This window comes from Typopeltis vanoorti, chromosome 9 (assembly GCF_054136105.1).
Source record: "Typopeltis vanoorti isolate ZY-2024b chromosome 9, IOZ_Tvanoo_1.0, whole genome shotgun sequence".
NCBI classification, from domain to species: domain Eukaryota; kingdom Metazoa; phylum Arthropoda; class Arachnida; order Uropygi; family Thelyphonidae; genus Typopeltis; species Typopeltis vanoorti.
The window spans coordinates 92,319,917-92,343,587 of NC_143557.1; the positions used below are offsets into that span (position 1 = coordinate 92,319,917).

Consider the following 23,671-nt stretch of genomic DNA (forward strand, 5'->3'; position numbering starts at 1 on the left):
CACTTGCTATATAACAAATGCAAATTATCACATCTTAATTTGCACAACCAGCTAAATTTGCAACCCTAAAATTTCTCTTAGTACTTTTCATGATGCACAAAAATGGAAACATTAATCTACATAGATGAGTTATGAAAATTTAAATTTCTATGTGTCTGTTTGTATCAACCCAAGAAACATACCAGTGTAAGCTTAAGTATAGTTAGCTTTCACAATTATTCAAGTAACATTATAGAAACCAAAGGAATAGTTTGTTATGGTGAGTTATCTGCAATAAAATAAGCAACTGAAAAATGTATTTTGCATTAACAAAGTCAACCAAAATCCCAACCTTTTTCTTGAGAAAATAAGTACTATTTTTTTTATTTCCAATGATTCAAACAGCAACAATATATATATATATATATATATAATCACAAGTTATGTTTGTTTCTGCTACAGTCTAAAAGTCAACACAATTAGCAGTTTAAAAAAAGGACTGTATAAAATTATGTATATTTGTATATATTTTTCAATTATGCTACCAATAACATGGACATCAAAAGGCTTCCTTTCAGAACAAAGAATTACCTAAAGTTAAAACAAAAACTTACAAACAGATCACACATGCATTAAAAAAATGTAGAGAAACTCAAAATATATGCATAAACTGCAAGTGGAAACAGTTTGATGAATGAGCATAAATAATGCTGTTTATATACAAGTTGTTCTCAGAGATTCTAAATAACACATTTTTAACTCTAAGGTTGTACAGGTATTCTCTTAGCTCTTTAATGAAAGGAGTGAAAAGGGTGAAATATTTTTCTGTGTTAGTGTTGTAATATACTGTAAAATCTTAAGAAAAAACGATTCTCTCCTTTGCCAACAAGAAAAATTTACACCATATTTTAGAAATTATGTTGGAACAATGTGGAATTTTAATATAAAAGAACTTCAAAATTTCATCAAGAACAAGTGCCTTAAAACATGATCATACCAAAATTATGATTTCAAAGTTTAGTAAATACAGTCCTAAATCATTAACAGTGACATTGAAAACTACAAATTATATTTGCTCAGCATGTTGTCAAGAACCATTAACACATTCTCAGTATTTTAAAATATATATATATATCTGCACAAATTTGCATAAAAAATTTCTTAATTTCATAAAGGTAAAGAAATTGAAAAATACTTGCAATACATATTATTATTTTTTAAATATAAAAGGATACTTTTGCAACCAAAATAAAAACAAGCAATTTTACAAAATTAGAGAAAGCTATTGAAATTGCAGTTTAATCTGAATATGCAGCATACACACACACACACACACACACACAAAACTTTTCAATAATGAACCCTGACGGTTTATTGGGAAAAGCACCTTCAGTTAATAGTCCTCTCATTACTATATTCTGAAGAATAAGAGACATTTAACACAAACTGTACAAGTTATATTCCCTCCCGTTCACAACATTATCACATGTTTTGAAAAAAAAAAAAAAATATATATAAAAAGTTTTCCACAATAACATATGGAATGTTGCCATTTTAAGTACAAATTACATCAGTTTGTATGTGGTGCATATTTAAAACTGCACTGTTTTGAACAATATTTCCTATAGCTGCAAACACAGTTTGTTTTTCTCAAGGCTAAATTAACTTCTGTTTTGTAACAAAATTCAACAGCACCAACAACATATATAATCATAAGCTCAAAACAGAACAAAATTACTAACTAAAGTGTAATCACACCATCATCTTGTGACGGTGTTGGCCTTTCTGCTGTGTTATCATAAAACATAGTGTTAGTATGATCCCTAATTTCATCTTCATCGTAATGGTCATCATCACTTGGAAGAGATTGATTTGAATTATGTGAACCATGGGAGAGTTGAGAGGAATGACCTACAGAACCACGACGTGGGAACCCAACACTGGACTGATTTGCTGGACGAATAGTTATAATGAGATTGGAAGAATTAGCAACCATCATGTCTGTGACCTGATCTAAAGTTTTTCCAGCAACTTCAATTCCATTTACTTCTAATACTTCATCATTTACTGCTAAAAGGCCAGTGCTCTCTGCTAAACCTCCTGGTACTAAACGAGATATGAAGATTCCAGGAACCTTTTCTAAGCCATGTGGAGTCACACGCACACTCGTGCCATCACGTATATAAAAACCAAGTGGTTTATCAGAACCATGCTTAACTAGCCTCACACGCCGACACGTTTCAGGCACAATGTCTACATCTATAATAGATGACACCTGACGAAAGTCTTCTGGTAAACTTATAGATATATGGGGACGGTTTTTTGGAATGGACGGTAGAAGATACTGAGAGAGGAATTTCTTTTTTCTACCAGAATTACCATAGCCATTTAGTTCTTCACAACTTTCACCTGAAAGATAAAAATTTTAAAAACAAAATTATAAGATAAGATAATTACAAATAGATAAAATTTTAAAAACACAGAATACATTCCCTTCATTTTGTTTTATGTTTAATGAGATTTATTCCAATCTGTGCAATTTCAGATAAATTTATATCTTCTCTTTGTTAATTAATAGTAACTCATCTTACTTTGAATGGCATCCTGCCAATGTTTCTGAACTTAGGCTATTTGGTATAGGTCAGAAATACTTGCAATAATTAATAAACAGACAAAAATTATACTACAAATGAAAAAACCTTCGCTACACATCAAATTCTCTCTACCTCCCTAATTTATCATGGTTACTCAGAATTCATTATTTTATATATATTTTGTGACTAGTATTGACTTGGCTTGTAGACATTTTAAAAATTAATGATATACTGACTAAGAACACCGACAAAGGTAAGAAAAACTTTAATATAACACGACTCGTTTTGTCGGAATGGCGACTTCTTCAGGTGTGTAAATAATAATAAAGGAAAAATAACAAGATAAAAAACATGGACTTCTCAAATTAACAAAATAGGAATAGCAACAGTCATATTTGAACTGGTGTCCGCGTGGCAGGACTAGCGTGAGTTGTGAGTGGCAACTGTAGCTTAAATTGTTGTTTGTGTGTGATGGGTCCAGAACTATTTCCTTTGATTCTACGATGCGTCTCTCAAGTTCGTCACCACATTTATAGATATTGGTCATAAGATTCCAGTCTATCTGGTGTTGAAGCTCTTCTAGATTAGAGTTAGCAGAGAAAAGAACATGACTGGAGAGTGCGCTTGCACAGGTTCTTTTGTAAGAGATGTCATGCTGGTGTTCCTCAAGACTTAGTGAAATAGACTTATCAGTCTGTCCATAATAAGGTTTACTGCAGTTGCAGACGACTTTATAAACTCCTGGAAACTGAAGCTGGTTGTGTTTTGGTTTGGGGCAACTCAGAAAAACACAACACAACCAGTTTCAGTTTCCAGAAGTTTATAAAGTCGTCTGCAACTGCGGTAAACCTTATAATGGACAGACTGATAAGTCTATTTCACTACGTATTGAGGAACACCAGCATGACATCTCTTACAAAAGAACACATGCAAGCGCACTCTCCAGTCATGTTCTTTTGTCCACTAACTCTAATCTAGAAGAGCTTCAAAACTAGACTGGAATCTTACGACCAATATCTATAAATGCAGTGCTGAACTTGAGAGACGCATCGTAGAATCAAAGGAAATAGTTCTGGACCCATCACACATAAACAACAATTTAAGCTACAGTTTGCCTGATGCCCACAGCCCAGTGATTGAGTTCTGGCGCTCTGGAATCAGTTGCCACTCACAACTCACACTGGCACCAGTTCAAATATGACTGTTGCTATTCATATTTTGTTAATTTGAGAGGTCCATGTTTTTTACCTTGTTATTTTTCCAGTTTTTTGTTATTATTTACACACCTGAGGAAGTCAGCATTCTGACGAAACTAGTCGTGTTATATTAAAGTTTTTCTTACCATTCTCGGTGTTCTTATTTAGTATATCATTAATTTTTAATTGCTCTTTCCGAGCAATAAATACAAAATGTTATATTCAGGCAATGACAATAAAGGAAAAGAAGGAGTAGCCATAGTATGCAACACAAAATACGAGGCTAATCTTCTTGAATGGCAGGCAGTCTCAAGTAGAGTAATGTGGGCGAATATGAGAATGGGGAACTGGACAATGAGACTTATTTGTTCCTATGGTCCCACAGAAGGTTCTACTAAGGTAGAAGTGGAGGAATTTTTTGATGCTTTAGAAAAAGCAACTGACACAATGAAAAAGGAAAAGTTGGTCCTTGTTGGGGATCTAAATAGCAGAATAGGAAATGATTGTCAGACATACAAAAGTTGAGCAGCTCTCAGATGTGAACTGTAGACTAAAATACACAAAGATTATTGAAGAAAAAATGAAAGAGTTTGAGAACAGGAATCAAACCTTGGAGATTCAGTGGCAAGCATTAAAGAAAGCCCTGATTGACTCAACTAGAGAGGCATGTGGTGAAGTTGTCTGCAAGGATAGAAAAAGTAGAACTCCATGGTGGACACAGGAAGTTAAAGAGGCAGTGAAGGAAAAGAAGAAAGCATATCAAAAGTTCCTAACAAATAAGTCAGCTTGTGCTCTTAGAGAATACAGAGACAAATGCAAGAATGCTAAACACTGTGTAAAACTAGCTAAACAAAAGTCATGGGAGGACTTTGGCAAGAATATAGAAAATAAATATCAAGAAGGCGGCAAAATATTCTGGAGGTTGTTGAAGAAGCTTAGGAATGGAGGAAAGAGTGCTGTAAAAGGAGTTAGAGATGATAAAGGTGACATGAAAATGGGAGAAAAAGATTTCCTTGAAGTATGGAGTAATTACTTTGAAAGACTGCTAAATGAAACAAGCAGTGATGACAGCACAGTGATAAAAAACACTGACCAGGCATGCAGTCAGGAATACATATCCATACATGAAGTAGAAAAAGCCATCAAGGGCTTAAAATGTGGAAAGGCAGCAGGAGTGGATGATATTCGACCAGAAATGCTGAAGTATGGTGGTATAAGTCTCACAGTGGCTGCACTGCATAGTTCAGAAAGCCTGGACAGAGGGACTAATTCCCAATGATCGGAGTAGAGCTCTCATAGTACCCATATATAAAAAGGGAAATAAAACTGAATGTGAGAATTACAGAGTTATTTCCCTACTAAGTGTTCCTGGCAAGATCTATGCAAGTATACTTGAGAAACGATTGAGAAGAATTGTGGAAGAAAAGCTGGATTCAGGCCAAATAGAGGCTGTCAGGATCAGATCTTCACTTTACGACAAATAGTCGAGAAAGCATGGGAATATAACAAAGATCTGTATTTAAGTTTTGTCGATTTGGAAAAGGCATATGACAAGGTGCCAAGAGAGAAGCTATTCAATATACTGCAGTTATATGGTGTCGATGGGGCATTATATCAAGCAATACTTAGTCTGTATTTGAGTTGTAAGTCAGCAGTTAGAATTGAAGGAAGTACAGGAAGATGGTTTAATGTTAAATCTGGTGTGAGACAAGGATGTACATTATCCCCTCTGTTATTCATTATCTATATGGATCACATTTTGAAGGAAAGTGGTATTAAACATGATATCAGAATTGGAGATGTTAATGTCAGCTCTTTGCTTTATGCGGACGATGTTATACTTCTAAATAAATCTGCTACAAGTCTGCAAGATTCTCTGACTAAATTGAATAACTGTTGTAATAGATATGGTATGAAGGTCAGCAATAAAAAGACAAAGACAATGAAAATAGGCAGAAGCATTGAAAATGTCAACTGTGTTGTGAATGGAGAACCTGTGGAACAAGTAAAATATTTCAGCTACTTAGGCACGATTTTTAGTGAAGATGGTAAATTCAATATAGAAATAGACAACAGAATCAGCAAAGCTGGTATTATGGTGGGAAGTCAATTGAATAAATTCATATGGAATAAGAGAGAAATTAGTTGGAACACTAAATTAGCTGTATACAAGACATTGTTCAAACCAGTTTTAACTTATGAATCTGAGAACTGGGTCAGAAGTAAAACGCTTGACCAAAGACTAGAGACCGCAGATATGAGAGTCCTGAGAAAGATTATAGGCGTGAACAGATGGCATCAATGGCAATATCATATTAAAAACGAGGATATTAGGAAAGAACTTGACATTGTCAGCATCCAGGAATGCGTTAGCAGAGCTAATCTCAGGTGATATTGTCACTTAAATAGAATGGGAGAGAAAAGATTAGCAAAACAAATGTTCTCTGCCAGGTTGGCAGAAAAACGACCCAGAGGAAGACCAAGATATAGGTGGATTGATATGGTACAAAGTGCCTTAGACGATAGAAATATAAGATCTAGTAAGGTTGGAGTCTTGACAAGTAACAGACTGATTTGGAGGAAAATTGTAGATAGGAAGTTAGTAATGATGTAATTTTTTCATGTAGTACTATCGTATCCTGTACACCCCTTGAGGGTAAATGGCTGGAATTTGATGATGATGATTAATTTTTAATATATATATATATATATATATATGATGAATGATGATGTACAGCCTATTTTTCTACCCACTGCAGGGTGAAGGCCTCTCCCACTGAAGGAGGTTTCAGGTCTACAACTCCCCATGGTGACCCAGTCCATATTGGCAGTGCATTTATATACTTGGGTGAATGAATGTATGAAGGTGGAAGACAATCACAAACATCATGCCTACACGGGATTCGAACCTGCAGCCTCTTGACTGGAGAGCAAATACGCTAACCACTCGTCCAACATATATATAGATTTTTTTAAATACTGAATTTCTTCAAATTCAGTGAATACTAACAATTAATACCAATTGTGTACAATATGCAGAAGCACAAAAGCAAGCGAAATTGAACCAAATAATACAAATTGAGGTATATCTGCTGATTGGAAATTAGTTATTAAATAGTGTTAACTGTGATGACATCTAGTACACTCCTTGAGAGCATATTGGGGGGGGGGGGGCTTCAGATAAACACCTAGAACAAAAATATTAAAGCATCTGATAACCATAACCACAAAAAAAAAAAAAAAAAAAAAAAACATATGAGGATATAAGAACATAAGTTACCTTCATAACTCTGCTACTGGTATGTTTTTTCTTGTGGTTTTCAGTTGCTTCAATATCATTTTTGTTCTAGGCATTTATCAGAACTTTCCAGCCTCTCCTCCTTGTACATCAGAAAATACGTTTTTTTTTTTTTTTTTTTTTTTTTTTTTTTTTTTAAATTCATAATGGAAAGTTTGCTACAGTAAATCCCCTTTTAGCATAGCATTGTTGCCATGACTCTTGGCTAAGATTTTTTTTGCTAGTTGATAGGCCATGGAAGGAGCATCATCCATGACAAGCCTGAAATGCATTAAATATTCCTGCAAGGCCTTTGCATCATCAATGGTTAGAGCTTTCCCTGTAACTTTCACTGAATTTTTGTTACTGTTTGAAACAGAGAATCACCCCTTTGTCGCAATGAGACTCATTTGCATCCACTCAATTCAACGAACAAATTCTTGACCATAATAATGCCTGTATTATAGGGTTATGTCATGATTCATATTATCAATCCGGAGACCTCAATTGATAATCCAATATTATCAATTGAGGTCTCTTCAGTGGGAGCCAGGCCCAGAGGTGGAGATACCAAGCAGAAGCAGTAGCGAGGTCATCTCTACCTATAGGAGTTGCCAAAAGGTGTCACCTTTTTTTTTATTAAGTTACTCTGGATTTAGAGAAAGATGTTGAAAGTTTAGTCCTGAATATATTTTCAGGTGCAAACTTCGTTTGCTCACACTTGGATAAAGGATTGAACTAAATTTATTATAATATGACAGCTGTTTATGTGTACATTATATTCCTAAATAAATCCAGTTTACACAATTCCTTAACTGAACTGAATAACTAGTAGCAAATATGCATGAAATTCAGCAATAAAAAGACCAAAACAATGAAAGGCGTGAAGACAGAAAACTAATTGCATTGTGAATTGAGAACCTATAGAACAAGTAAAACATTTTAGGAACAATTTTTAGTAATGACAACTTAAATATGAAAATAAATAGCAGAATAAACAAAGCTGGTATTTTGGAGAATCAAGTGAATAAATTTATATAGAATTAAAAAGAAAATTAGTCAAATACCAAGCTAACAAAATACAAGATAGTGCTCAAATCAATTTTGACTTATGGATCTCAGAGCTGACTTAGAAATAAAACAGTGGATCAAAGAATGGAAACCACCGAGGGTTTTTGAGAAAAATTAGGGGTAGGAAAAGATGGCATCAATTTGGCAAACAGTGAAATAGCCAGAGCTAATTTAAGGTGGTATGGTCATTAACTAGAATGGGTTAAGAAAGATTAGCAAAGTAGGTGTTTGATGCCAAGATGGCAGGAAAAAGACCAAAATTCATGTAGCTCATGCAGTACACACATTAATTCATGCAATTTCTGAAGGAATTAATATTTCAGCTTAAATCCCATAAAAGTGGTACAAATGTTAATTCAAGGCTCCAGCATTTTAAACTGCACATTTAAAATAAAAATAAAAAAAAAAATGAATGCAATGCTAATCAAAGCTGAAGTACTGTAGCTCCTTTGAAGAACACAAAAATGATAAAAAAAATTTAACAGAAGCTTTTCAAATTTTCCACACAGAATAGCTGTAATCCTTGATTGCAACCTAAACACTTCTTGAACAGTGATTACAGATGAATCCAAAGCAATTTAATAGCAAAACGCTTTCATAATATCAAATTTCTTACTTATTTTCTTGCACACAGTAAAAAAGAATAAACTTTCAGCTTATTTAGCAAGATGGCAAGGACATTTGTGATTGCTTAGATAAAATGTGAATTTCATCACCCAGTGTCAGATCAATGCCCAACTTATTAGAGGCCTACCTTGAAACAAAATTCCATATTTGGTCTCTAATGCAGAGATTTTGGATTATTTAAAAAAGACAAATGCAAAAAAATTATTTAAAAACTTTCACAGCTCCTTTTCATCTGACATGTAGAATAAATGATATCCTTCAAGGACATAGGAAACATACTAGATTTAGACTCCTCCACATGACAGTAAAATGTAATATAAGATCACTGCAGTTAAAACAAAACTTTACTCATAAATGGAAACTATCCTTAGCCTAACCATGGAGACCCTTTCTCTCCTATTTTCTTCAACTGTGTCACTAATGAGTTTCTTTGCTCTCTTCTAAATGATATTGGCTCTCTAGACACAGCCACTGTTAATGCTATGGCATTTGCTGATGACCATATACTCATAGCCTCTACTAGCCAAGGCTTGCAGGAACTCCTAATCCAAGCAGTCAACTTCTTTCAAGTTCATTGCTTAAACATTAATGTGACAAAGTCGAAGAATGCTTTTTCTTGTCTCTTCAGATAAAGACAAGAAATTGAAGGTTGAGAACTTTGAGTTTTCCCTGCATGGCGTGTCCTTGCATTTTATCTCCATTCTGGAGGAGTGGAGATACCTTGGTGTTCTCTCTCTCTCTCTCTCCAACAAGTATGTCTAGGTAGTGAAAAAAAGACAACAGTTTGAATTGGCAATGGGTAGTCCCTTATCTCACACATCTGCTAATCTATTCATGAAAAACTTGAGGCATGATTCCTGGCTCAAATCACATGGAAAGTTACTTTAGCAGGTATGCAGACAATATTTTCACACTCTGGAAGCATGACTTTTCTGCCTTGAAGTAGTTTTTCCTTTCTCTTCATTTGTTCCACCATAATATAAATTTCACATTAGAGCTGGAGAAAGAAGTTAAATTCCTTTTCTGGGTATTTTAATCACAAATAAACTAACTAATGGTTTTTCTTTAAATGTTTTCCACAAGCCTATTCATACCTTCAGTGTAATCTATCAAAATCTATGTGGTGTAATCAGCACTTTTAAGAACTGGGCAACCAGTTCTTAAAATCATAAATGAAGACAAATAAGGAGGAACTCCAAACACCAATTTAACACAGGGATTTAATTTCCATTCCATATACTGATGCTCTTAAAGAACATTTGAGCAGTTTTCAAACCAATCTAAATTATTCATAGCATCTTTGAATCCCTAAAGGACTTCTATAGGCATTTGGAGTGTTTAAATTGGGTGTTTATAGGATACCACATTTCTGTAGTGTTTCTTACACATGCCAGACAAACTGACATTGCAGGTGAGAAACCAAGAACATGTTTAGCAACAGAGTATAAAAAAAAAAGAGAGAAGTCTTTCCTTTACAACTACAAATTATACTGTTGACTAGGATATATCCACAACAGCCTATTTAGAACTTCTCCCTATACAAATCAAAAAATCTACTGCAATAATTCACTCACATGGCTCTCTTAACAGAAACCAAGGGTTTATTCTAAATGATGTCTGGAAATCACTAATCTGATCTATTGACATATCAGATTACCTTCAACAATTACCTACCAATTCTACAGAGAGAGAGAGGGAGAGAGACAGCTGACACATCATTAGTCATATTTAAATTTCCATTGAACTGTGCTCTTCTAATGGTTTGTGTTTACAAAACTAGTTGGTTTTGATTAATTTCAAGCGTATTGTTCAACAACTGATAAAATGCCACGAATACTTAAGTTTTTATAGTTATAAAATACAATTAAAAATGAAATCTCCATATACTATTATAATCAGCTGTCATTCTGCTCTAGCACTGAAGCAAACCCCATACTCATTCCCATGTCTGTTAGGCCCAATGCCCTGTAACAGTCAAGTAACTTGGTTTTTTTGAGCATGAAACCTGAGCATGTTCAAAGAGGGCAATTAATTTTACTTGCATAGTGTATTATAGCTGTCAATCACATGTGTTCTGGCCAGTTTGTCTGTTTTGAAGGATGAAAAACCTGAGTTTCTGGGAGGAAAATCCTTTCTACTTCTGTATGTATGAGACCCACTAACTGTGGTTCAACTGAAAAGTCCTGAATCTTTAGCTCCAAGATGGGGTTAGAACCCAAGTCTTTCCAACCAAAGGGAATCGTTCAAAGCCAACTAAGATATATACACCACATATTTTTTATTATTTTTTTTGTTATAGTTTGTTATTTCTTTAGAGAGCACTAAGAATGCTCTCTAAAGAAATAACAAACTGCCAACTTCATCAACTGGAAAACAAACAGCTAATCACCATCGGCACAGATTCTACCACTTCACTCTGCGACAAGAAATGGGTAAGACCACCATTTTTCACAAAGTAAACAGTTTAACCACTATGTTTATAAAGTAAATGACTTTTCTTCTTCTGGTTTTAGCAAGAGATCTAAAGTATTTATTCAATATATATAGAATATACAAATATAAATAGTACAATGTATAAATACACATAATTTCAACAGTGAACATTGCTAGGCAAGACAAAACAAAATTAAAAATGATATAAATTGGTTAAGAGCATGTGACATTATTGTTCTAAGACAATTTTCTTCTATTTGAGTTTTTCAAGTTTAACTGGATTGCATGCCCTAATAAACTAAATTGAAGTTGATAAATGTGACCACAACTGCAAGATCCATTTACAAAATTCATAAATTCACTTGCTTGAGAAAAAGTTAAAAGCATTTAACACACCATTCTTCAACATAAGAGAAAACCAACTGATTCAAATTCCTCTTAAATTTAATAGTCCTATTTCTCAAGGATGTAATGATCATCACACAAGAATTCTTATGATGGAATACAAATACGATTGAGTTTTTCATGATATGAACATATCATGCCTACAGTTTCTTTACATCAAAAAAGATACTCCCTTCCCTACAAGTACTTCTCGCAAAAACATATGCTTGGCTGCCACAAATCCAGAAAGAAACTGTTCTCACAAATAAAATTCTAAAACCTTAAAATCATTTTAAGGCTGCATTCAACAGATTACCAACTCCTCTCTTACTGGTTCAATTCCACTCTAGACATGTCCAAGTGCTGCTCTGTTTCTTCCCTAAATACTTTTATGGATTGTTCAACTGTGCTAAAATCTATAATTCTAATAAATTTCCTTCTAAAATTGTTCGAGTATTTTCTTTTTGAACTCTTTAAACTAATTGTTCTTTCTGTTTATTTTTCTCATTGGGTACCTTTTCAAGAAATTTCTATCTGCAGGTGTCAATGTCTCCTTTGTTGGTCAATCTTCAATCAAGTACAAGCTTACGGTTTTTCAATTTTACAGCATGCCCCTATATACATATATATATATAATATGAAATATATATACACATATAATATATAAAATAATGGCATGGTGTACACACACTTCAAGATGCTATGGAAATGTCAATCCTTCATTTTCGGAAACAAATAAAAATGTTGTCCTCTCATTTCAAACCAGTCCAGTGAATAAAGCATTACATATTGTTAAATCTGGAATGAAAGGTTTAATTTATTATTAGGCATTTCATTCGGGATTTAACTAAGATGCAAAATTCCCTAAAAGAAATGCTTGTACATAGGTGTAAGTGATTTTGTAAATAATGTAATAATACTTTCTTAATTAAATTTTGTACATGTTATATTGTAAACTGTCCTGTAAATAACAGACAAGAATCATAAAAGTCTTTGTAAAGGTTACATTGGAACAAGAAAGTCAGAGCAAATTTCACATTAGTTTAATTGGCTTATAGACATGACCCCAGGCAGCCACGATGCAAAGTCCGAGGCACGTGCAAGACACCCACGTAGATGACATATCGGAGAGAAGATAGCACGAAGTGCAAAAGGCTTAGGTACCGTCAGTAATCGGTGATGTAGTAGGGAGAGCAGCCGCGAAAGATATAAAAGATTTCGCGGTGCAAGCTCGGGGCTTTTTTCTTGGTTCGTGCCTCTCTCCCCTTGGTTTCGGGTTCCGGTAGAAGTCGTTCGTGCGGATGGGAAGAACAACAGTCACGCAGTCAGGTAGCGATCCGGTCCAGGCATAGCAGCGGCACAGCTAAACAGACAGTGAAGACCGCAGCTTTATGCAGAACCACGTGCACCCATCCGTCAGAGTAGTATCGCAATCATCGGCACAGGAGTGATTCGTGAACATAATCACTAGTTGGCAAAATAGGAGAACAGGTAGCAGATCGAGGAAACTAGCCGAGAGGAGTCAGCAAAGATTGATTGAGAGGAAATTCCTGCTTAGTCCACTTGGTCAGTAATGTAAAACCTTTTATTTGTCTATTGAACTGTGAACAGAGCCAGGAAGAATTAATGTGCTAATGTAATAAATGATAGGACTTGCTAATATATGACAGGACTCTAGTACTTTAACCTGTGGTAAATTGTTGTAATTCTAGAAGTATATTTTAACAGATATTATTGTCCTTGAATCATTTTCGGTGTGTTATAATCTAATCTTTGGATATTGAGTAGTTATTCACTTGCATAGCTGTGATAAGTGATTGAGAATAGGACAGTTTGATTTGCTGATGTCTTTTAGTGTAATGCTTTAATTGTAATTAGATCTTGTCTGATAGATTGGTGTTACCTGCAGGAACAAAATTTTTATGTTTAGAATAACTTTAATTACTATGTACAATATCTTAGAATGAATAAACATTCTTGTTTTCTTTACCTAAGTAAATTGCCTGATTCCTCCAACCAATGCACCGCTTGCTTAAATTAGAACCTGTATAAAAAAATTGAAGCGCGAGGGAACAGGTTACGACTGCTAATTGAAGAAAGTAATTCAAGGGCTTGTTGATTACTAGATTCCAAGATCGTGTGACAGTCTGCATGTTAACTCTCTGACAAGGAGATTTCTCTTGTATAGGAATTACCATATATTATCGCGTATAATGCGAAAAATTTTTGGTAAAAAATACTACTTAAAGTTAGGGGTTCGCATTATATGCGGATCCTAAAAAATATAACATCTTATTACACTTGCACACACAATATATACTACCTAATACCTATGCAACCAAATCTACTTGACCCACTCGCATTCGGTGACCGAGCGCGCATTGTCTGTGAATAAAGCCATAATGCTAATGAAAGAGTACAGTTGGGTATATCAGTTTAAGCACAGTTCATTTTAAATATTATTCGTTAAACAAACCTAGCCTGAAAATGAACCAACAGAAAGTAAACGTTCTTTTGAAGCAGGATTTAAATTGCGTGTCATGCAGTTTGCAGAAGAACATAATAACAGTGTTGCTATGAGAGAATTTGGTGTAGCAGAGAGTAATATTAGACTTTGGCATAAGCAAAAAGACAGTCTTGAAAAATTCCCCAAAACGAAACGTGCCTGTCGTGAAGATGTAGCATCCTTTCCAGATCTCGAGAAAAAGCTAAATGAATAGATTTTGATGCAATGACAAGATAGCATTATAGTAACAAGAAATGCAATTTGTTTTCGAGCTCTACAACTCAAGAATGGTAAATTAAAGGACACACCAGGCATTTCATCTTTTCTTGCTTCGCCTGGGTGGTGCAACAGATTTATGGAACGCAAAGCATTAACATTACAACACCGAACAAAAATTGCACAGAAGTTACCAAAGCAGCTTGAAGAAAAAGTGCAGTCCTTCCATAAATTTATCATAAAATTACGGAAGGATTATGGATATGAACTTTGATATGCCTGGGAATCAAACAATAAACTCAGTTGGTGAAAAAGGTGTCTTCATAAAAACAACGGGACATGAAAAAACGCATTTTACCGTTGTTCTAGCATGCATGGCAGACGGAACCAAATTAAAGCCGACAGTGATATTTAAAAGGAAGAAAATTCCGAAGCATATGAAATTTCCACCAGGTGTAATTGTTCGTGCCAATCAGAAAGGTTGGATGGATGAAGGTGGTGTACAATTGTAGCTGGATCAAGTATGGAAAACACGTCCAGGTAGCTTGTTACATCAACAAAGCATGCTAGTCTGGGATATGTTCCGGGCGCATCAAACAGAGGCAAGCAAAGAGAAAGCACGCGAGCTACGTACAGACCTAGCAGTCATACTAGGTGGTCTAACTTCAGTTTTGCAGCCGCTTGATGTCAACTTGAATAAGCCGTTTAAAGATCACTTACGTGAAAAATAGAGAGAATGGATGTCATCTGGTTTGGTGAAGATGACAAAGGGTGGGAATTTTCAGAAGCCTGAGATCACCCTAGTCACCAGCTGGGTAAAAGAAGCATGGGATTCAATACCATCTGAAATGATTGAACGCTCATTTCTTAAATGTGGAATAAGTAATTCAATACATGGATCCGAAGATCACGTCATACACGAAAGTGAGGATGATGCCCAACAAAATGGAGAGCATGAAGACGATGACGACAACTGCTACACTGATGATGCAATCCCTACAGATGAATTTGTAAATTAAATGTTTGATGACCCAAAAGATGAAGAAGTATTTAAAGGATTTTGACATTTTGTTTTAAAATAAATATTTCTTTCATTAATTCGTATTATATTATTTATAATGTTATGGAACAAGATTAACAGATCGCATTATACGTGGACATGACATTTTAGAGCTAGTTTTCAAACAAATTTTCTAGTTCGCATTATACGCGAAAATATATGGTAACTCCAGAATTTCAATCAAGGAAAACTGGCATTAGCCTAAGGCATTCTCTTTGTTTGTAGGATTTGCACACATGATATATTGGAATGATTTTAGCTAAGATACAATACTAAGTAAACGGATGAGAGATAATATCATTAACAAGTATATAACAAGATAGTAATTAAGATAATAAAGCATAAAATAAATAAATATACACTTAAGAGAAAGAAAAGATATAACAATATGAAATACTAATGAAACACAGAAATGAAATGAAACTTATAAATTATAAGTTTAGTGCAAAAGGATAAGATTATATATGAGGCAACTAATGCATATCTGCTAGGTGCCTTTTTTTTATTTAACCAGTTTGTGCAGTGGATAGAAAGGTAACAAATGAAGTAAAACATTTACTGGTTCTTCACATCCTGAATGTGAATTCAAACCTAGGTCTTTTCAAGTGCAGATCCAAGTTATGTTGCCCTTACAACTCCCCTACACATATCCTATAACGAATGCAGAGAAACAGTGTTTCAGAACTTCTACACCACCCAAACTCAACAATGAAATGACTGTCTATCCCCTGCTAAGATTTGGAAGTCATCCTCATAAATGACAAGCAATAGCATGCTGACCCCCTTTTTTTATATAGACAATGTTGTGTAAATGCGTATTTAGTCTTAGGTACTGGTTTTCACTTACAATAAAATTTAATGGAATAAATACAGCAAAGAGAAATAATTAAACAGCAGGTTTGATTCCAAACATCAGGGCTTTGTGTAGTTAACATTACCGCTAAAAATTTCTCCAATAGTGAGCTCTACATGCTATGGAAACTCTGCAAAGACAAAATCATTACTAGAGCTGACAAAGGCAATACTGCTGATGTCCTCACTTTCAGTGATTATTGAAAAATGAACATGCAGTTCAGAGATTGCACTACTTATAAACTGCTAGATTATGATCCCACCAAATCTTCGAAAAAATGTCACATCTTGGCCTGCTGAGGTTGTTAAAGCAAATCAAACCTTTTAAGTCCGCCCCCCACATATGAATTGTCACAAATCTAATCGCTCTCACATATTACCGACTTCTCCCCTCCTTTAAATTAGCCAAACAGCTAACTCTTTAATTCCACTTATTGACCACACCTCATCTTAAATAACAAATTCCACACATTTCAAATCGTTAATGTAAAATTTAGATTTAAACAATAATGATATCATGGTGAGCTTTGATGTCACCTTCTTATTTACAAATATCTCCCTTTCTGATATTTAAAATTTACTGAAAAACATCCCTGAGACATTATTGATCTCTTTAATTTGGCCACCCATGCTGATTACTTTCTCTTGAAAGACATCTTATTCAAACAGGAGGCAAGTACCTCCATGGGCTCCAAACAGGAGGTATGTACCTCCATTTTGAAAACATACTCTTGATACTATCCTCTATATAGGGAACTTCAGAAAAATTGCCAGAACTTTAAATATATATAATCTCTGCACTGCTTTCAAGCCTCGCTTCTCTGCTCTCCTGAAGATCCACTCCCTCCCTTCTCTCCTAGGTATAACGTTCCTTGTGCTTGCAACTGATAATTTGGTCAAACTGAGAGATCTGCAAACATCTGCATAGATGTACATAAAAAAACAATAAAAATTTGCCACAACTATGGTCAGTCAGGTCTAGCTGGCTATACCCTGGATACCATGCAACAGGATCATATGGAATAAAACTATTATGCTAAAAAGCAAATACAAACTGGAGACTTTTCTTAGCAGGTTTAAAAAATTTGCCAAATCTATCAAATTATTAAACTTAGTCTGGTTTTTTAAACTTTCCAAGATTTGGGAAACTAATTCACCTCCTGCCCAACAGCTAAGACTAACCAAAATCTAACCAATCTAAAATCTCAAAGGATTTTAGACTTTAAAGTCAATTTTAATATTACATTCCCGAAAATGTCTCTTGACAGATGAAACACTGGAACAATTAAACCCACTGTTTAATTATTTCTCTTTGTGCTGTATTCATTCCATTAAATTTTATTATAATAATGTTATGTCATTCAATCACCATCTAATTTCTGTTATTTTATTGTATTTCAAAGTTAATTATTTTAATTTTAGCTTTAATTGCAATCACATTTTATTTTGTAACCACCCATATAGATACACTCCAGCCACCCAGCACAAAAGGATTAACATCTTTGTCCTAGCATCAACCTTGTGATGTGTCTAATAATCTGTTACTAGGTACCACCCAGATAAAACAATGCTTGCTGAATTAACTAACCAAAATGTATCATTTTTTTAAAATGTAAATCCTACATAGAAAAGCTCTTACGGTACTAATACCAGTAGGTATTAGTACCATAGGTGAGCTAAAGGTTAGATAATCCAGAAGGAAACTAAGCATGGAACCTTTTTTTCAATAAAGTCTTTTAGTGGGATAGTGGTTCAGTAGAATTCACAAAACAGCAAACACAGTGTGATTCAAATCTGCAATATATGAGCTGGAGAGTGAATATGCTAATTATGTGCCAACCAAATAAGAAAATTACACACGAAACATACACATTCCCCCCAAAAAGTGATGAGCTTACTAGTAATTACTTACACATCAACTACATACACAAACAACAGGTTTCTAAGTGCTAAGCAAGTCACCTGTAAAGTTACCTACTTCCAAATGTCTTCCACATATAAACTAATATCACTCAAGTACCTTCAAATGATTTAGAAAAAAGTGACCACTCAATAAAGTCATCTATAGCTTAGTTGGTTTTGACAATGCTCTTTGGTTGGAAAGACCTGGGTTAAAATCCTGCCTAGGAGATGAAAAACCTTTATCGGGGCATTTCAAAAGTTAGTCAGTCTCATATGAAGGCAGCAGCCTGCAGTTCTCCAGGAAACTTAGGTTTTTCAACCTGCAAAACAAGCAAACCTACCAAAAGTACACAAGCAATATACAGACAGAGGAGACTACTGGAAATAAGGATTAATCATTGTATTCCATTGGATGTGGTTTCAAAAGCCTACATGACAAGATAAATTATAGTCAAGGAATGCAGTAGAATTATTCACAAGGTACAATAAAATTTATTGGAGTGCAAACTTCAGTCCCATATAGTTTTTCAGCATGACACAGAAAATTTCCAGGTCATTTCTTACTTAATTCCATTTTTAATAATTTAACTATTAACTAATATAGCTAAGTATAATTTTTTAAATAAAATAATACACTGTTGCATATTGCATTTTATTTAGAAACAGCAGTTCAAAAAAGCTTACAAACATTAATCATCAGTTAATGGTTCACTACACAAAGTACTGGATTCTCAACAGACAATCCAATCTTGAAGGCTCATGTGGAAAAATTTGCTAAAAATATGGATGTGACAATTTTGTATGCAATAACAGTTGGTTGGATCAATTTATAAACCAACATAACACAGTTTAAAAAAAAAAATTGAAATTGTGTTTAGTGAATTGTAGTTTATGCAAGCATATTCATACAGATAATAATCTAGGTACAGCATGTAATTATATATTTTTTTTCTAATACTTTTTTTTTAATCTCGATTAATCAAGAACGTTAATCGAGCTATCGAGGAGGCAGATTTAACTCATCACTGATATAGTGAGTAATGGTTATAATGAGGAAATTTTTTCCCATGGTGTACATTATAACCAAGTTTGACTGTACACTTTATATAAATATTGTTATAAGCGATGTTTTCAAAAACTAAATGTTATCATAACAAACAAAGTAATAGTTTTTGTTATCATATTACTTGCTATACATTAACAAATTATACAGAAATATGCTTTCCTTTATGTTTGTGTTTTTTATTTATTTTGTCATAATGAAGGATGAATTTATAAATTCCTCATAAACAATAATTATTATTTTAACAATTATTTTAAAATAATAATTGTCTATTACATATCGTTCATACTGTATTTATGTTAATACTGAACTAAATAAATGTTTTCATTTGATTAAAAATTTATTCATTGGATTGATAACTATAATTCAATTTAAATGTACTTTTGATATGAAAAATAAGTTTTTCATATCATAAATATGTTTTGTTTTGGGATGAAAGATGTTTTCTCACACTTCAAATGTGAGAGATTTACAGTTTTCAAGTAAAGCACAACTATAACATGTAACGGCAACTAATTTTTCTTGCTTCATGACTGAAATGAAAAAGCAGATATGCGACACATAATGGAGCAAAAAGAACACTATAATACTGCTGTGAGAGAAATGAGAAAATCTTTGGAACTCAACTGAAGCATTTTTTTTGATTCTTTAAAAGAGAATGCTATAGTGTTTGAAATAAGGATTGCAGATCCAGGACTGTTATTTCCAACTCTCTGAAAATAAAATAAACCTTAAAGGAAATAAATGATAGAAGAAACTAAAGATGACTTGTTAATGATATGACTTTCAAAAATAATTTAATGACAAAAGAGATGTTTTAAAATAAAATAAAAAAAAGTGTAAATTATGTTGAAGAAAAGAATATGTTTTGAACAAGGCTGAAAATTCACTCACCAATTGTCTCTGATAACTCGCATGTGGTAAGTGGATTTCTGTAGCCCTGTGTGTGTGTGTGTGTTATATTATTGTGTGATACCTTCGAAGACTCATCATGGGGAGGGGGAACTCTACTCTGCCACACACATGCATCTCTCCATCTCCCCTACTACTTAATTTTCCATTTACACAAAATGACATTACTAACACTATACACCACCACCACCAACAACAGTATTTTTTATCTGTAAATTGTATGTTCCCATTGCCGATTTGCCTGTATGCAGAATGAAAAAACCAGAGTTTCAGGGAGATAAAAACCCTGCCACTTCCATATGAGAATGACTAACTCACCTTCAAATGAAAAAGCTCATCATAGATTCCTCTCGTCAGGACAAGAATCGATCCTAGGTCTTTTCTGATCAAAGGTTGCTAGCTTTTGCGAAACTAAGTGGCAAATATTCATTTTATTGCTAGCCACCATAAACAATTCCAAAGAAAAAGCGAAGATATTATCCTAAGTGTATATTTTTAATAGCTATATATATCTTGATTTTTCTTCTGTTATTACAATCTGGCATACTCTACATATATAATAAAACAGCCAATATTTTTCTGAATTGGTACAAACAAGAATTACACTGTGTTGTGTGTGTCAATTAAACAAAAGGCACCAGAATAAGATTTTTTGAGTAATATAAAAGTGTTTGAGTAATTGCAATTACTCAAACACTTTTCCTATATACAATTCAAATTGTATATTCACTAAGTTTAAATAATCTTTTACAAAATGTCAAGATTTAAATGTCCTTACCTTTTTTCTGAATAATTAATCTAAGAAGTGGCCATGCTGAGTTGATGGCACGAGCAAAATTATCATCATTGTTAATAGGAAGAAGATCACCATGAATTGGATCTGTGTAACATATAGTAAACGGAATTTCAAAAAGTTTGTGAAATTTCTCAATCAGTTTGTAGAATTCGTCAAACTTTGTTAATTCACTTCTATCCAATGAAAAACGACGAAACTCGGCATCAAACTAGGAAGAAAAATTAATTTTTAATTTCAGATAAAGATCAATTTAATCAAAATAACATTAAATATTTTGAGAAGGAATATATCAAGTTAAAACCCTGAACAATGCAAATTTTTAGCCATACTTCCTTCATGTAAGGATTTTTATAAAAAGCAAAAAGCAAACTATTGAACAAGAGGTTTTGTAGAGAATATAATAAATGAAGAGACTCCCCCTCTCCCCTTTAGAGAAAATTAAAGTTCTCTCCAGTTCCTTTTAAAAATACGAATTCAGTAACCTATTTTCAGTTAAATTATTTTAAGTCATTAAACCTAGAACACCATGATGTAGCATGGTGTTCTAGGTTTTAAATTGTTCCTTAGTAAAACACATACTGCAAAGTTATATTTGGGGAGGGGATTCTATTTTTTTTTTTTTTTTTTTGATTATTTTCTATGTTCTATATACATAAGGGCACACAATTTCCTTTTGAAGGATAAGATGACATCTAAAAATGTTCTTTAGTTTTGTAGTAAGGTCTAAATTTTGGAAAAGTACGATGCAGCTTCAGTGTTAATGACAACCATTCAAAATAAATTATCGAAAAGGTTTATATCACAGAATTTAACCAAAAAAAAAAACTAAATTTATTATTTTCAAGTACACGTTTATAAATACCTAAGCTGTTAATGATTAACTTTTAATAAACATTTGGAATGAGTGCATTTAGGTAAATATCAAAATAATCTCTAATGATAGATGGATTAGCCTGTAATTCACCTAAATATACCAGGCAGTGATATGACCAATTTAAAGAAATTGGCAATGTTGAAAAATAAGTAAGGAAGCCCAAGAACCTGTGGATTCTCATTTCCTAAATAGAGGATTGACAATTTTCTGACAAAGTGGTAATTCAAACTTTACATTCTTGGAATTATTATTATCACATCTTCCATGGAGTCAGCACTCACTGTAAGAGGTTCATTCAGCTGGCAATATATTTATCATACTGAATCTTAAAATCCTTAGCACACCCTGTATTAATGATATATTCCAGCAATGCACTCCATTCACCTGCAATTCTCCATGTAAAAAACTTACTACTTCATACTCCTTTTCATAACACTAACGTAACTACCAGGGACAGCCTCTGGTTCTTCTCCTCTTGCCTTCTACTATGCTTATAATCCCCTCTGGATTAATCTAATAAAATCCCCTCACTAAATTAAACATCCCTATCATGTTACTTCTTTCATCCTATCCACCAAACTCCGCAGTCCACATTCAACCTTTCTCCATAGCCAGCATTTTAGAGCCCTGATGTCCACGTCATTCATTAAAGTATATATATATTTTAATGTGAATCGTATCTATAAATCTAGTATAACCTATAGCACATTTAGTATACTATAAGACTAAGAGAATCCAGAACTTTGCTCTAAAACAGACCAAACAAGGTCCCTTTTTCATGTCACTTCAGGCTTCCAATAAGCAGCAGTGGCCTCACATTCTAGGCAAAGAAATTTTCTACTACTTAGATAATCACAAATATCCACATTAGAGTGGAAACCTCAGTCTGTTGATTGGTAAGCACAGATGCTATTCACTCAGCAAAAACCAGACAGAATGAGTCAAAAACACCAAAACAGTAATACAGAGCAGAATGTGCAGACCAATTTTAAATGGATTATAGAGTTGGAGTAGATAAAGGTGATCAAAGATTCCAGACCATATTGAGAGTTCTGATGAAATTTAGAAAAGTAGTAAACGTCAGTGACATAACCATTGCAACTGAATATATAACTATTAGCTAGAGTGTAAAAGAACTAAAGGTGGTGGTTTGAACATTTATGTGAATTTGTGCACATTTTTATGTTGGAACATGGTGTTAGTAATAACCAGTCCATGTCCTGAGCAGAAATCCAACAAATATTTGCCATTATTATTAGCTTTGCTCTTTTCTCCAAATTTTCCCAAAATATTTTTGTATATCTGACAATCATTTCCTAGTCTGCTATTTAGATCCCCAACAAGGACCAACTTTTCCTTTTTCATTGTGTCAGATGATTTCTCTAAATCCTCAAAAAATCCTCCACTTCTACTTTAGTAGAACCTTCTGTGGGACCATAGGCACAAATAAGTCTCATTGTCCAGTTCCCCATTCTGATATTTGCCCACATCACTCTACTTGAGACTGCCTGCCATTCAAGATTAGCCTCGTATTTAGTGTTGAATACCATGGCTACGCCTTCTTTTCCTTGATTGTCATTGCCTGAATAACATTTTGTATTTATTGCTCAGAAAGATCTCACCAGTTTTTGTCTTTTTTGTTTCAGTCACCCCTATTATGTCGATCTGGTACTTATCTAATTCTTCAGCTAGCCCCATTTCTTTGCCATTCAGGCTTCTTATGTTGATAGTACCGATCTTTAACTCTGGTGATGTTGAGTTGGGGGTGTTTTTTCAGATTTGTTCCAGTAGCTGACTTTTCGCTGTTCACCCTGGTTCCCTGGTGAAAACAAAGGGGATCTTGTTTAACCGGGCGACGCCCGAGCCGGCATGAAATTTTGTCATGTTGTACCATCATTTTGTATATTGGTTTAAGCCAATAAGAATACA

The 23,671-nt window shown here is 33.9% G+C and overlaps 1 protein-coding gene across 1 annotated transcript in view; it reads right to left on the reverse strand.

The window, feature by feature from the left end:
• Window positions 1–375: 375 nt before the first annotated feature.
• Window positions 376–23,671, reverse strand: part of par-6 (partitioning defective protein 6) — a 46,631-nt gene continuing 23,335 nt past the window's right edge. The window contains exons 2-3 of the mRNA XM_090397674.1: window positions 20,851–21,076; window positions 376–2,388 (exon numbers count right to left, since the gene is read on the reverse strand). Coding sequence (XP_090253800.1) covers window positions 1,721–2,388; window positions 20,851–21,076 — 894 coding nt within the window. The 3' untranslated portion in view covers window positions 376–1,720. The remainder of the gene's footprint in view (window positions 2,389–20,850; window positions 21,077–23,671) is intronic.